The sequence below is a fragment of the Entelurus aequoreus genome, linkage group LG01, assembly GCF_033978785.1.
Source record: "Entelurus aequoreus isolate RoL-2023_Sb linkage group LG01, RoL_Eaeq_v1.1, whole genome shotgun sequence".
NCBI lineage: Eukaryota > Metazoa > Chordata > Actinopteri > Syngnathiformes > Syngnathidae > Entelurus > Entelurus aequoreus.
In genome coordinates this window covers 50848494-50864982 of record NC_084731.1, presented here as the reverse complement: position 1 = coordinate 50864982, position 16489 = coordinate 50848494, and the positions used below count along the sequence as shown (strand labels likewise).

General features: G+C 39.3%; 1 protein-coding gene across 3 annotated transcripts in view; it reads left to right on the top strand.

The window, feature by feature from the left end:
* Positions 1-2135: 2135 nt before the first annotated feature.
* Positions 2136-16489, top strand: part of usp4 (ubiquitin specific peptidase 4 (proto-oncogene)) — a 111672-nt gene continuing 97318 nt past the window's right edge. The window contains exons 1-11 of one of the 3 annotated variants that reach the window (XR_009826842.1): positions 2136-2443; positions 3971-4098; positions 4175-4305; positions 4416-4542; positions 5593-5738; positions 10954-11015; positions 11092-11244; positions 12831-12948; positions 13023-13196; positions 13274-13432; positions 14574-14798. Coding sequence is in view for 2 of the 3 variants with exons in the window: in XM_062054258.1 (XP_061910242.1) it covers positions 2292-2443; positions 3971-4098; positions 4175-4305; positions 4416-4542; positions 5593-5738; positions 10954-11015; positions 11092-11244; positions 12831-12948; positions 13023-13196; positions 13274-13432; positions 14574-14798 (1575 nt within the window). In the remaining variant the exon portion in view is untranslated. The remainder of the gene's footprint in view (positions 2444-3970; positions 4099-4174; positions 4306-4415; positions 4543-5592; positions 5739-10953; positions 11016-11091; positions 11245-12830; positions 12949-13022; positions 13197-13273; positions 13433-14573; positions 14799-16489) is intronic. The other 2 variants (XM_062054265.1, XM_062054258.1) reach the window with 2 other exon arrangements.

The window sequence follows — 16489 nt, the reverse complement described above, 5'->3', positions numbered from 1 at the left end:
CACAAGGCCAAGATTCTCACTGAATCATACCCATCTGACCTCAATGAAAGTCTTGGACAGGAGCTTATACAGTTCAAATCTTTTATACAGCTCAACAACACTGATGAGGAGAGGACCCCTTCAGGACTGCTCAAAACAATAATACATTTTGGACTACAGCCTACGTTTCCTAATACATACATTGCGCTACAGATTTTTCTCACTCTACCGGTCAGTAACTGTGAGGGAGAACGCTCATTCTCTCTTTTGTCAAGAGTAAAAAATGAGCTGCGCACAAGAATGACTCAGAAAAGATTAAATGCGTTATCTCTAATGGCAATTGAGAGTGAGCTGACAAGAGAGTTGGACTTCAATGATGTGGTGGATGATTTTGCAAAATTGAAAGCACGAAAGAAACCCCTTGCTTAAAGGTGCACTGTGTAAGATTTTTAGGTTATTTCCAGAATTCACCCATTCACTAATGTTAGGCTACCTGTTTTCATGAATACTTACCACCACCATAAAATTCTAAGTATCCATTATGACTTGGAGAATTGCACTTTTGCCATTTCTGGGAAGTGTCACCTGGATTGTGAAGATAGGATTGACTTTAGGCAGAAGCTTGGTGCTTTCTCTGGCAAACTGAACCTCAAGCTTCATTCTCTGCAGCTTTGCATTCTTGTGCAGACTTTCATCCACAAGGAACTTTTCAACTTCCCCACTATCGTGAAGGGGCCATCAAAAGATTTCAGTGTGTCCAGCATGTCTAGTCTCTTACTCTCCTTTCTTTGAGCCATCTCTTGTTTCTCATCTGCCCTACTCTCGAATTTTGCCTTCATGAATTTACTCCAGTTGAGTTCAACCTCCCTTTTTGCTTGTGCTGCTGCCTTGAAACCTCTGAAGCTCCTGGCTCTTCTGTAAAATTATTGACCTATTGACTGCGTTCAGTGTGCCCAACTTCTTCAGTTTGTAGTCCACCTTGCCACATTGTCTCTCCATCCCAATGTTGTGCACAGGGGTGCCATCAATGTTACTAGCCTGTTCACTGACAGGGTCCATTGGGAAGGTCTCCTCATCCATCCTCTGCCTGGCCAGGACAGTCTTCAGATGGGGCAGCATGAGATCTGTCAGCTGCTTCACTTCATCCAAGTATTCGGCAGCCACGTCTGACACTGAGTTCAGGACATGTCCAGTGCCTGTCCAGCCACTATAGCATTCTTGGAAATGGGCTATCTTGACCTGCATGCAGCCCTTGTACCATGAACTGGCCTACACCTTTCTTTGTGGTGCTCTCCGATGCATGTTATCATTTTACCTTTCTCCTTCTCCTCAAGCTTAACCACAAATAGATACAGACTTTGAGCCTCAATTTGCTGCACAGCTGCCGTTATGCCAATGTGTTTTCCTAAGATATTATTTTATTTTTAATGATAGAAGGGAGGAAAAGGGGGCAAAAATCATGTCCGATTTAGTTTTTTGGGTGGGTTGGGGGGTTTATTTCATGATAGCTACCAACTTCCAATACATAATATCTCTCAAATGACCCAATGCACCATCACTGAAGTGGGCGTAATCATTTTCAAAAATGTTTATTTTTAGGCCATTTATCCCCTCCCCCTGTGTCTGTGTGAAACCTGTGCTTGTCAGTGTCTGTGTGGTATACCTAATAGTGTGTGTGCAGTATGTGCACTCTTCTGTACAGTACAGTGTGCATGTCTGTTCACAGTATACAGTATTTCTTGCATAGTGCGTGCGTGTGTGTGCGCCCACACGCGCGGGGGGTTGAGGGGCCAAGACCATGTCAGGCCCAGGGGGCCAAAATTTCTTAATCCGCCCCTGCCCTGACGGCACACCACTGTTAAAAAACTGTAAAGGCACAGAGAAAAAAAATATTGCAGCACAAACGATTGGGACAAGTTTGGGGAGATTTGGACAAGATGTGCATCAGGGGTGGGGGGTGCAACTTCACAAAGGTGTAATCATTGTAAGCAGTTGAGCTGGAATTGTAAAAATGTAGCATTGCACTTTCTTAAGTTTTGCAAGCAACAGTGTATAGGGTTCGTTCCTTACCTTGAGTTAACTCTTGAGGTTAATTGATGTAAAAAGCGTGACGTTTGTAAACAAAACACACACAAAAACGATATAGGCATAATCTACCTCTGTGGTGTCAAAGAGTTGACGACACCGCAGCCACGCCGAGGTATGATCAGCTGCTCTCTGCTGTGCAGCCACCGTAGAGGAAGCACGCTCCCCTCGCCCAGAGAGCTGCTAGCTAACTACTCCTTCCGTTTACCTACTGGCTCATTCTCTGCATGATGGCGGAGGGAGGCGGACCCGACTCGGGTGGCGCGGCTGACTCCGACTTGGAGCCGGTTGCCACACACATTCCCTCCACGTCAACCGAAAACCAGAAACAGACCATCGGCTCCTTGGTGAAAACCACTCTGAGAAAGGGCGACGAATGGTGAGGATTTCTAGCCGTAGGCCGACATTACTCCCCCGGCTAGCGCTTGCTAGCCACGAGCTAAGCTCCAAACCGGTAATGCTAACATGGAAGCTAACACTGCTTATAGTTGATGCACCGTAACAAAACAATACTGTGTTACTGAGTTGTGTTACTCTATTTCATATGTTCTTGCTGCTGTGTAGCCGTTCTTAATCATGTCCCTAATCGGTGTCGCCTAGTAAAAGTCATTAATATTGTTAAGAGCACTCGTCAGCAAAACCGCTTAACTAACAAGATAGCTAGCATATTCATACCGATGTAAACTTGAGCTTGCTTGTATTTTAGTGAGAAATTACCACTTGTTCTAGTCTGTTGATGCCGTGTCTCACTGGTTCCTGGTACGGGCCCTGTTCTGCGGATTCATGGTTCATCCATCAGTCAGTTGATTAGCCAAGAAGACCCACAGTCATTCCTTACAGTACTATTGTATAGTGTTGACATAATTAAAAGCTGCCCCTCCCTATCTTTTGTCATGTTAAAGAATTATAGTTTCAGCAATTATTGAACGTGTCAGCCTATTTAATGATCCATATTGAGGAGTCAGCCACAAACCGTGCAATGTTGCGTATCTGCCAATAAGGTAATGTTGGAAGTTGGGACCTTCTTTGAAATGTTGTCAGTGATTGTTGTTGTTTGTAGCACAATGGAGTAGTGGTTAACAGGTCAATGACTGGGTTAAAATCTGTGGATTTTGCATGTTTCTCCTTCAGTCCAAAAATATGAACGTTAACTAAGTTGGAGACTCAAAATAGGTCATAGGTGCGAATAGTTGTTGTGAATCGTGGTAGACTTGAGACTAGTTCAGGTCAACCGGGATAGGCTCCAAGTTACCCATTACCTGACTGAGGACGTAAGTGGTAAAAAAATACAGATTGGTTGTACATAATTAGTCTCTAGTATAGCTCAGGGTTTTTTTTCTTCCAAAAAGTCGAGTGTGAGAAATGTGCATTTTAGAAAAATAGTTTTACCATTTCTGTTTTGCGGCTCCAGACTATTTTTCTTCGGTAGTATAGGTGGGAAATGGATCTTTTGATCGTAAGGGTGACCAACCAGTGCTTTAGCTTCTTAAGCAAAGAACATTTAGGTCAAGGTATGTAGATATATTTAAATGTCGAGGGACTTATTCTGTTGCATAAAGTTCTATGTTTATATGTGTTCTATGACTCTTTATGGGGCGGTATAGCTCGGTTGGTAGAGCGGCCGTGCCAGCAACTTTAGGGTTGCAGGTTCGATCCCCGCTTCCGCCATCCTAGTCACTGCCGTTGTGTCCTTGGGCAAGACACTTTACCCACCTGCTCCCAGTGCCACCCACACTGGTTTAAATGTAACTTAGATATTGGGTTTCACTATGTAAAGCGCTTTGAGTCACTTGAGAAAAGCGCTATATAAATATAATTCACTTCACTTCACTTATATTTCCTCATCATTTACACTTTATATCCATCATCATATTACCAGTTAATTTAACAATGTTATTTTCCATAGGTACCTTGTGGACAGCCGCTGGTTTAAACAGTGGAAGAAATATGTGGGCTTCGACAGCTGGGACATGTACAACATTGGCGAGCGGAGCCTATATCCAGGACCTATTGATAACTCGGGGCTGTTCTCAGGTAAAGCGGAGTTGTTGTTGCTTTGCTAGATCAAATTTTGAATAAGTCACTCTTATCATTTTGCACCCTGTTAAAGACCAGGAAACGCAGGTGTTGAAAGAACACCTGATAGACGAGCTGGACTATGTGCTTGTCCCCACTGAGGCATGGAATAAGCTTGTCAGCTGGTACAGCTGCCTGAAGGGGCAAATACCTATCGTCAGAAAGGTAATTCTATTGGTGTTACTCAGGCTTCTTTGTTGCTTTCACTTTTGTTTTTACTCATACTTATGCTTTTACTCTTGCTCTTATTTTGATCCTTCCTGTACTTCTCTCAGGTTGTTGAACACGGCATGTTTGTTAAACACTGCAAAGTGGAGGTCTACCTATTAGAGCTCAACCTGTGTGAGAATGATAACATGGACAATGTGGTCACATGCCATTTCAGTAAAGCTGACACTATTGGTAAGAGACTTCCCTTCCAGACTGACTTCCCTCAAAGCTTTATTCGACATTTTTACTAGGGATGCAACGGTACTTGCTAAAATACCGGACCGTTCGAGACAATATGCCTAATGGACTGCCAATCGTGTGTGTTAGTGTGTGAAATGCCTGTCCAGAGTGGTGAAAACCCTCCCCATGATGTAATGTCGAGTCACCATTGTGCCTCACCCCCGTCACATCATTGTTAGCGGAAAAGCAATGTGTCTAAAGAATTATGACCATCAGTAGCATAGAAGTTGAAAGACAACATTTTGAAGAAGCAGCGATTTCATTCAAATTCACTTCGTAAGAAACGGGTCTCACTGCTGTAGCTCCCTGGTGTTGCATGGGGAAATTCTGCCCTCAATGGGGACTCACAGGCACATAATGTATATGTGTTTAAAATATTGGTCCAGACTGAGAGAATACATTTACATACTAAGTTAATCAGAAGAAAAATATAACATTTTATATATAAATATTTTGTAGTCACACTTTTTGTTTACTCAGATTCCACTCTTTAGATAAAGCATATACTAAAAACCTATGCAGTCACTTTTTGTTCCAATATTTTTTTATTTATATTTATTTGACGCTAGTTCAAATTCAAACTGCACTTTAATGTGTTTTTGTTAGATATAATTTGGGTCAGCAATTGCTGTTTGCCAAACCACTCGTGAGAAGCACTGGTTTGTGCAAATAAATGAGGAATAACAAATTGTTGTTTTGTAACTGTTAACTTAAAATTAATGCATTCAGTACAGAACTGAGTGTTTCCTTCAGAATGCAGTTTTTTCCTAACAAGCAGAGTAAAGAAAAAACTTTGTGACAGAAAAAAGTTATTTTCTTTACACCCAAAAACATACTGAAAGAGAACCAATAACCGTGGCCCAAAAAACGGAGGTATGGACTGTTCGTGGGTTACCTGTACCTTCGCACCCCTAATCTATACCGGCTCTTAAGTAATTGGCATTGCAAATAACCTGTAGATAGTAGCAAAATGTTTAATGAATGCTAATTTCTCCCCTACAGATACTATAGAGAAAGAGATGAGGACATTGTTCAATATTCCATTAGAGAAGGAGACAAGGCTGTGGAACAAGTACATGAGCAACACTTACGAGCAGCTGAACAAGCCAGATAGCACAGTCCAGGACGCTGGCCTTTTCCAGGGGCAGGTAATCTCAACCTCTTGAATTCAGTTTATGTCCTTTGTACAATCAAGGCTAATGCCAGCCACCGAAGATACTTAAGCAAGGTAAAATACAAGATAGTCAGTACATGTCCATGCACTAAATTAGTCTGATTTGTCAAATATAGTTAGGCTTTAAATAGGGCTGGGCGATATATCGATATACTCGATATATCGCGGGTTTGTCTCTGTGCGATATAGAAAATGACTATATCGTGATATTCGAGTATACGTTCTCACGCAGTTGCTTTTAACTGCGGGCATTACACTACAGGCTTTTTTCACTCTTTCTTGTCTCTCCTTCTCATCGAGACTTAAAACAAGCGCACCTTCTTCCATACGTCACATACTGTTGCGTCATACGCCCTCGCTGAGCAGAGGTAGCAGCATGGGTAACATTAGCTGTGATGCTAGCGGAGTGTTGCGAGTGGTAATACGAGAGAAAGAAAGTGTGAATCTGGTAACAAATGAAGGAAGAATTAATTCCTAAGAAAAACAGCACGGGGTCCATCGTCTGGCGGTGGTTTGGCTTCAAGCGGGAAGATGTCGAACAATTATGCGGCAAAAGCGTGGCTACAAAAAGTAGCAGCACTGCTAATTTGTAGCATCATTTGAAAAGTCACCCGCTAGAGAATGAAGAGTGCCTGAAACTCCGCATGTCAACATCTCCGTTCGGTGCCACACCCACAAAATGCCGAAGCAAACATTTCCAGATCAACACCATATGAAAAAATTAGTCAACAACAGAAGGAGATAACGTCCGCAGGAACCTACCACATAGCGAAACACATAAACCATTTGATTTCATATTATGCAGCTCATTTTTATTTGACAGTTATTGAAATATCTTGTGTGACATCATGCACAAAAGTGCACTTTATTTGTTTTAAACTATTGTAGCTGCATTCTGTACAAAAAGTGCACTTTAATTTAGTGTTGTTTTGATATGTCATCTTAGTGACATCATGCACAAAAGTGCACTAATAGCTTGTTTTAAAATGTCTGACAATCTTGCACTTTCTGTTTTGAAATGACATGAATGTTTGTGCCACTGCTTAATAACTGTTTAATAAATACAGTTTTGGTAAATTTACTTAATTATCGTTTCCCTCTCTGCATGAAAGTTTAAAATTAGCATATATTAATGCAGTATGAACAAGAATGTTTTAATGTAGACACATATAATCATCATACTGCTGTGATTATATGCATCAGGTGTTAATTCAAGGCTAAGGCAAAATATCGAGATATATATCGTGTATCGTGACATGGCTTAAAAATATCGAGATATTAAAAAAAGGACATATCGCCCAGCCCTAGCTCTAAATAAGCATTCTACAACCCAAGGAAACACCTTAATCTGATAGTGTTCGGTTTTTGAAAAGTCGGACTAACACACCTGCGATTGAAAACCAGATGTCTCGAGATCTCGAGAGAGGAACTCTTTCAACTGATTACTGGTATGCCGCCGTAGGGGACCCTTCGTATCACGCTTGCCCCAGTCTCAACGCGCGGGAAGCAGATCCCGTTTACTAAAAACAAAGGCAACATGTGGAGTAAAGCGTAAACTGTTTATTTGCTTCACAAATTTAAAGAACATAACCTCTTGAAGTGCATCGATGGGATAAAAAAAGAAACAAAGTTTTATTTTAAAAGGTAATGAAGGAAACGTACGATACCGCGGCTTCATTCGGACGCCCGACGATTGAGGCGCAAGATAAAAAAGCAGGAATATTACAAGGCAAAGAAGAAAGCGTAAACTTTATTTATTTTTTTTTTTTTATAACCTTTTTTTAACCTGGAAAAAAAACCTCTTTTAAAAAAAAAATAATAATAATAATTTTTCAAGGGAGTCCTGGCCAAGAGGCAGCAAAGTTACACATAAAATTACATTCACATTACACATTAAAATGACAGGATGGACATCAAGTAAAACAGTTACAGACAACTGAGGCTACTTCAAATTCTCTGTTTGGATTTAAAAGCATTTAAGGATAAAAATTCAGTCAACTTACGGTCTCTGTAGCATGTTCCAAGCACAAGGAGCTGCATAGACAAAAGCTTTTTTCCCCCAGCTCAGTGCAAGCAAAAGGAACAGACCGCAACAACCTCAAAGAAGCATGGTATACAGAGTCGACCATCTGAAGACAGGAACGAGTAGCATTCATATTAAAAAGATCACCATAATCTAGCACAGATAAATGTGGCAGACATGGCGCTTTTTTACACCAAAAGAAAACATCTCTTATTACGGAAGAAAATAAATGATAAATGGGTTATACTTGTATAGCGCTTTTCTACCTTCAAGGTACTCAAAGCACTTTGACAGTATTTCCACATTTACCCATTCACACACACATTCACACACTGATGGCGGGAGCTGCCATGCAAGGCGCTAACCAGCAGCCATCAGAGGCAAAGGGTGAAGTGTCTTGCCCAAGGAGACAACGGACGTGACTAGGAAGGTAGAAGGTGGGAATTGAACCCCAGTAACCAGCAACACTCCGATTGCTGGCACAGCCACTCTACCAACTTTGCCAAAAACCCTATTTAAATTGTAGTTTCTTCCCCAGTTTATCAATAAAAGGTTTAAAAGTGAGTGAGTCATCAATTAAAACACCAAGGTATTACGTACTTGCGTGAATTCTGCACTGTCGGCAACAAAAGCTTTCTGCAGGGAATTAACAGCCTGTTTAAGAGATGATACAGACAATAAATAATTGTATCGTCAGCATAAAAATACATATTAACATCAGAGAAATGTTGTTCGAGATCATTGATGTACAAGATAAATAAGAGGGGCCCCAAAACAGATCCCTGAGGCACTCCTTTATGAACCGTGACAAATTCTGAGCAAAGGCCCTCGTATTTAATACATTGGGTCCGGTTTTCTAAATAATTTGAAAACCAAGCGACCGTATGTTCAGGCAGTCCAATGAGAAACAGCCTGTGTTTTAAAATAGCGTGGTATACAGGGTCAAAAGCTTTGGAGAGATCAATAAAAAGTGAGGCACAGTACTGTTTTTTTATCAAGCGCTACAATGATGCCATTTACCACCTTCTTTCTGTGGTCTAATGTTTTTAGTAGGGCTGTATGCACTTCAAGACAAGTAAAATTAGCAAAATTAAAAGAATCTCCAAAAAACATGGGACATTCTGTACAAGGTATCCCTATAGTTATCCCTTTTGAGTCAAATAGAGAACCAGATGATAAAAAATGCTGGTTACAACAATTCAAGACTTCAGTTCGAGCATAAACTGGCACTGATTCTTTAAGTACAAATGTGGGAAAAGTTGATCACTTTCCAACATTTATGTGGGTTGTTGAGGTTCTCAGTGGTGACAGACCAAAAAATATTCTGATTTGGCCTTTTTGATAAGGGAAGTGCATTGATTTCGAAGCTGTCTAAAATATGACCAATCAGTGGCAGAGTTACTTTGTCTTGCCTTTTCCCTTGCCTTATATACGCTCATGAATGATGTCTGCCAGTTCTGGAGAAAACCAGGGATTTTCTCATCCCTTTACTCTGTATTTCTTCAAAGGAGTATGTTTGTTAATAATTTGCATGAAAATGTATTTGAAAAACGTCCAAGCTAGCTCTACATTTTTGGTATTAGATTTATATGTTCCCAGTCCACAATAGACAAATCATGATGAAAAACTTGTTCATTTACATTTTTAACATTCTTTCTACAAATAATACGAGGTTTGCACTTCAAAATTAAAGTATTTGTACATGCAGCAATAACACAACGATCACTCAAATCATTACAGAATACACCCAAGGAAGAGAACTTATGAGGCACATGAGTCAAAATCAAATTAATCAAGGTAGATTTATCTGGAATTTGGGTGAGATTAACAGAATCACAAACCCTTTTAAATTCATCAGAAGCTGCATTTTACCAGTCCCAGTTAAAATCTCCTGACATAATTTAACTTATCCAAAAGCTGTTTTAATGACTCTAGCGCCTTCTTTGAAGCAGATGGAGCCCTGTAACACCCAACCACAGTTGTATGTAGTGATTTTACAATTTCTACATCCAGAACCAAAAATTCCTTTTGTTTACTGATTGACTGGGAAAGAACAATTAAAGCATTACATCTGGATTTCACATAAATAGCTACACCACTACCTTTTTGGCCTATCTGTGTGGTAAACATTATACCCATTAATGTTAATGTCTTTATTTGTAATAGAAGTAAGCCAAGTTAAATTCACCCAAATTCTGACCATGTCCATCTTTGCAGGCATGTGATTTTTCCGTCTATAGTCGGAAATCCGTCTTTTTTATCACTGTAAAAATATAAAAAAAATATTTTCCGTTTTTCTTCGTTTGAAGTGAATTCAACCTCAAGTGCAGGTTGCACTTTATTCAAATACGATGTGAAAGCATTGGCCATTAGTTGTTGTTTACTTGCTTCTTTTCTATCCATAATTTATTCATACAGAGTTCTCTTACAAGAAATAACAGGAATAAAGGAAACTTCTCCTGCAGTGTCCAGTATTTATTTCACAGTCACACTGGTTAATTTTTATGAATTTTTTTGCTAAAAAGTTACTGAATCGATTTGAACTCACTGAATCGTTTCAGAGCGTATCATTGTAAAAAAAATAATATTGTCCCTGTATCGTATCGGCAACCTGAAATTCTAAATTGAATCGAATCGCTGTTAAAACAAATCGTTACACCCCTATGCCAAATACATACTACTGATTAGCATTAGCCATATTACATGGCGATTTTAACGCCTCCAAAGTTGGTAAGGAAAACTACCACCAACATGCACATCCCAATCAAACAGCTGTTGTTTGTAGAGTATAAACACTTTGTAGGGTTCGACAACAGACAAGAGTGGCACATTGGGCCTAATGGCAAGACTGCGACAACACACGCATACCTGCAAATTTAGTTCAGAAGTGTAAGAAAACAAGATATAATAATTGGACAGCACAGTTGTCAATATCAGTGTTAAATACAAAAAATGGATTTTACCCCTAAACAAATTAGCAGTAATTGGTATTGTATCTGTCAAAATGTGAAATATGCCCATCCTAGATTATCTCTCGCGTTTCAAGTGTAGGAAAATAAAAGGCGTATGAATATATATCCGTGTAAAATATAATTTGCCATAGCTGTAAACATTTTTACCCTGTGACAGACCGTCTTGATATTCATTTAGCCTCTTTTCTCTTCAGGTGCTTGTAATCGAGCGTAAGAATGACGACGGGACGTGGCCCAGGCAAGCCTCCCATTCCAAGTAAACAAATACTATTTTTAAAAGTTTGCTCCTTTTGGTTGTGTATATGATAAATACTTCTACTTTTATTAACCAGGTCCAGTACAACCCCATCCAGGACTTTCTCCACCTCCCCAAAATTGTCCTCCAACACATCAGCCAGTATCTCCTCGGCAGTCATCAATGGAAACAGCAGCTGTAGTCCTAGTTACACGCTTAACAACAGTGCCTCCTCTGGTAGCAGACAAGAGTCAGTATTTGAAACACTACCAAACCAAACCATCCCAAACATTAGGGCTGCACAACTAAATCTTCATTTACACGAAATGACGATTTAAAGAGCTGCATCACAAACCTTTCTTAAAGGGGAACTGAGCTTTTTGGGGGAATTTTGGCTATCGTTCACAATCTTTAAACAAGAAGACAAAAGTTGTTTTTTTGCATTCTAACTTATAAAAATCGGCTCATTCTTATCTGCTAGTAATGCAGCTAATGAGAGCAATCAATTCTACCTCTAAATCACTTTAAAAATGCATTCAAAAGCCGCCAACGATACTTCATTTTTTGTTCCGTAACCTGTATAATATTCAAGTTGTAGCGACATTGTTATTGTAAGAGCGAATACTGAGGAACTTATTTTCCTAGCGTAGTAACACATCGACGTGTTTCAGTATTAGCCGTAAAAGCTAACTATGGCAAAGATAAACTGGCTTCTACGTCAACACGAAACGTGTTTGAGTTTGTAATCCACAACACACTGCGATAGGACAACAATCTGTACTCACTGAAAAACATGAACAATCATATTACAGTATCTGTAAAGTATTAGCCCATATTTCATGTTTTGTTTGTACACAGCTAGCCAGACAGCGTATGCTGTCTATCATGATACATGCATGACAAGCTGCGTGTATCATGATCAATATGAAATGTGACTCACTCGTTGGACAGTTGTCTGTTAGGTACAGCTCGTTTATTTGGGTAAGCACTCCATTTATGTTGAAATAGCATGGCTTCAAATTCCACAATTTGCAGCTTCGAGTCACATTCACCTCACTCTCTCTGCTTTCATCTGCTCCAATGTCTCACTGTTTCTTCCTGCTGGCTTCTAGAAACAGTTGTTCATCCTCCAAATATTTAGCTTCAAAACGACAAGGTTTGTGAATCCTCATTTGTTCAAAGGGAAGGTTTTTGTAGGGGGAATAAATTTGGCGTGACACAGCACACCACAACACAACAGAAGAAGAAGAAAAAAATAAAAAGATTGCAACGCCGGCTGCAAACGTGGTACGCGACAAAATAAAAAAGGGAATACTAAAGACCTGGGAAAAAAAAAAAAAATAGTCAACACTTTCTTAATGGAAATGACAATAATATTATAATATTATCACGCATTAATATCTCTTAGCCTCTAATGCGTGGCCAAGAGATATTAATGCGTGGCACGCATTGAATGTCTCTGCTGCATTGGATCAGTCTCCTTTCTTTAACAGGAATGCCTTGCATCGTCTATATTAGATATATAACAACGGGCGGGTGGCGGGCGGTTGTGGTTTTGATAAAATGTTAGTTCGGGTGAATGGCGGGTGGATGACGACTTTTGTGATGCGGTTGCGGATGAAATAATTGCCTATCCGCGCATCTCTAATGTGCGCGCATGTAGGAAAAAAAAATGTTCTAAAGAATCGTTAATAAAACTGCGATTCACATTTTTTTCAGAATTGTGCAACCTACCAACATGTCTTTGCCAGTTGAAATATGCACTTTATGTAAGAGAGTGTTGTTTTTACATTAACGTTGCCTGATAGAGCAGTAACGTAGTGTCTTTTCCCACAGATTTGGGGGCTATAATTCATACAGTTCGTCCTACAATTACAGAGAGTCGCAGTCCCAGCCTGGCCTGTGTGGTCTCAGTAATCTGGGCAACACGTGCTTCATGAACTCCGCTCTCCAGGCAAGACTTCGAACTGTTAAAAAAAGAAGATAAATATGTATTTCCTGTTAAATTGTATTTAATTTGCTCCGCAGTGCCTGAGCAACGCATCACCGCTCACAGATTATTTCCTCAACGACCAGTACGAGGCGGAAATCAACCGAGGGAATCCGCTAGGAATGAGGGGCGAGATTGCAGAGGCCTATGCTGACCTCGTGAAGCAGATGTGGCTCAGCCGTAGCAGCTCTGTGGCTCCACGCACCTTCAAAGTAAGCACAAAGTCAACCTTTAAAATGATCCACTCCTTCCACACACAGTGTCTAAACTTCTACCTTTGTGTTTACAGACCCAGGTCGGGCGTTTTGCTCCCCAGTTTTCAGGGTATCAGCAGCAGGACTCCCAAGAGCTGCTGGCCTTTTTGCTGGATGGGCTCCACGAAGATCTAAACCGCGTCAAAAAGAAGCCTTATCTTGCCCAAAGGGATGCAGAGGGCCGCCCTGATGAGGTACAGAAGTGACGAGATGGCGTGTGTTTTGATAATGAAACTAAATATAACCATATAATCACATACCGTCTGATTATTTGACATAAAATAACAAGATAAACACACATCACTAGTCTTATCTATTATATATTATAATATCTATCTATCTATTTCTGTATAGAATCTCCTCTCTGGTCAACAAAAGCACCATGAAGATTCTAGCGGGAACTCTCATTCAACCCTTTTTCGATTACGCATGCACCTCCAAAACCCTCAAATCTAGACTCCAAACATCCCAGAACAAGCTAGTCAGATTACTTCTAGACCTCCACCCCAGATCACACCTCACTCCTACCCACTTCTCCAAAGTGGGCTGGCTCAGGGTGGAGGACAGAGTAAAACAACTTGCACTGAGCCTAGTCTATAAAATCCGCTACACCTCCCTGATACCGAACTACATGTCAAACTACTTCCTTAACGTAAATGACCGCCATTACCACAACACCAGAGGGAGCTCCACTAACCACGTTAAACCCAGATTCCGATCTAACAAAGGTCTTAACTCATTCTCTTTCTATGCCACATCAATGTGGAATGCGCTCCCAACAGGTGTAGAAAGAAAGGGCATCTCTATCCTCCTTCAAAACCGCACTAAAAGAACACCTGCAGGCAACTTCAACCCTAAACTAACACCCTCCCTTCCACATCATACCTCTTCGGATTGTAAATAATCAAGTGTAGACACTTTTTCTTATACTTTCTGATCTCTCTCTCTGTGTCCACTACCTGCTATACATATCCTACCAAATCAGTCCTACACTGTTCCAATGTCCATTTCTCTGATGATGCAATTGTTGATGACTGAAGTGTTGATACCAACCAATCCTAAACCCCCCACCCCCCTCCCTCCATATCCCACACCCAGGACTGTAAATAATGTAAATAATTAATTGTATATACTCTGATGATTATCTTGTGTGATGACTGTATTATGAAAATAGTATATATCTGTATCATGAATCAAGTTGAAAGTTGAAAAACTTATTCGGGTGTTACTATTTAGTGGTCAATTGTACGGAATATGTACTTCACTGTGCAATCTACTAATAAAAGTTTCAATCAATCAATCAATCACACTAATAACTTGTTTTTCCCCTTCTAGATTGTTGCCAAGGAAGCCTGGAAAAACCATCGCTTACGCAACGACTCAGTTATTGTTGACATCTTTCACGGCCTCTTTAAATCCACATTGGTTTGTCCAGATTGCTCCAAAGTGTCAGTGACCTTTGACCCCTTCTGCTACCTCACTCTGCCTCTGCCAATGAAGAAAGATCGAACTATGGAGGTCTTTCTTGTGCGATCAGACCCGCAGTCCAGACCCACACAGGTGAGCTTACAAAGGTTAAAATAACACTTACACGTCTTTTGGGCATCGTATATCATATATATATATATATATATATATATATATATATATATATATATATATATATATATATATATATATATATATATATATATATATATATATATATATATATATATATATATATATATATATATATATATATATATATATATATATATATATATATATATATATATATATATATATATATATATATATATATATATATATATATATATATATATATATATATATATATATATATATATATATATATATATATATATATATATATATATATATATATATATATATATACATACATATATACATATACAGTACAGGCCAAAAGTTTGGACACACCTCATTTAATGGGTTTTCTTGATTTTCATGACTATTTACATTGTAGTTGTCACTGAAGGCATCAAAACTATGAATGAAATGGTGAAATAACTGAAAACATTTATTATATTCTAGTTTCTTTAAAATAGCCACCCTTTGCTCTGATTACTTTTTTGCACAATCTTGGCATTCTCTCGATGAGCTTCAAGAGGTAGTCACACACACACACATTTATATACACACACACACACACACACACACTCATGGTCAAAACTTTACATACATATGTAAAGGACATAATGTATGGCTGTCTTGAGTTTCCGATAATTTGTACAACTCTTATTTTTTTGTGATAGAGTGATTGGAGCACATACTTGTTGGTAACAAAAAACATTCATGAAGTTTGGTTCTTTTATGAATTTATTATGGGTCTACTGAAAATGTGATCAAATCTGCAGGGTCAAAAGTATACATACAGCAATGTTAATATTTGGTTACATGTCCCTTGGCAAGTTTCACTGCAATAAGGCCCTTTTGGTAGCCATCCACAAGCTTCTGGTTGAATTTTTTACCACTCCTCTTGACAAAATTGGTGCAGTACAGCTAAATTTGTTGGTTTTCTGACATGGACTTGTTTCTTCAGCATTGTCCACACGTTTAAGTCAGGACTTTGGGAAGGCCATTCTAAAACCTTAATTCTAGCCTGATTTAGCCATTCCTTTTCCACTTTTGACGTGTGTTTGGGGTCATTGTCCTGTTGGAAGACCCAACTGTGCCCAAGACCCAACCTCCGGGCTGATGATTTTAGGTTGTCCTGAAGAATTTGGAGGTAATCCTCCTTTTTTATTGTCCCATTTACTCTCTGTAAAGCACCAGTTCCATTGGCAGCAAAACAGGCATAATACTACCACCACCATGCTGCCTTTTCTCCTCCAAACATCTTGCTGGGTATTGTGGCCAAACGGCTCAATTGTTGTATCTTTGGGTGTCCCACGATTCGATTCAGAATCGATTCTTGGGGTCACGATTCGATTCAAAATTGATTTTTTTTTTTCAATTCAACACGATTCTCGATTCAAAAACGATTTTTATTTTTTTAAATTTTTATTTTTTTTATTTTATTTTAAAAAAAAAAGAAAACAATACACAATACCATAATAATGCAATACAATTTCAAAACCAAACCCAATTTTGGAGTTCTGAACTTGTGATTTCTTGCAGTGTTAAGTGGTAATATTTCACATTTGTCCCAATTGACTTTATACCCTGATAAACAGCCATATTCAGTGATGACATTATTGATACAGTGTAGAGAGGAGTTAAAGGCC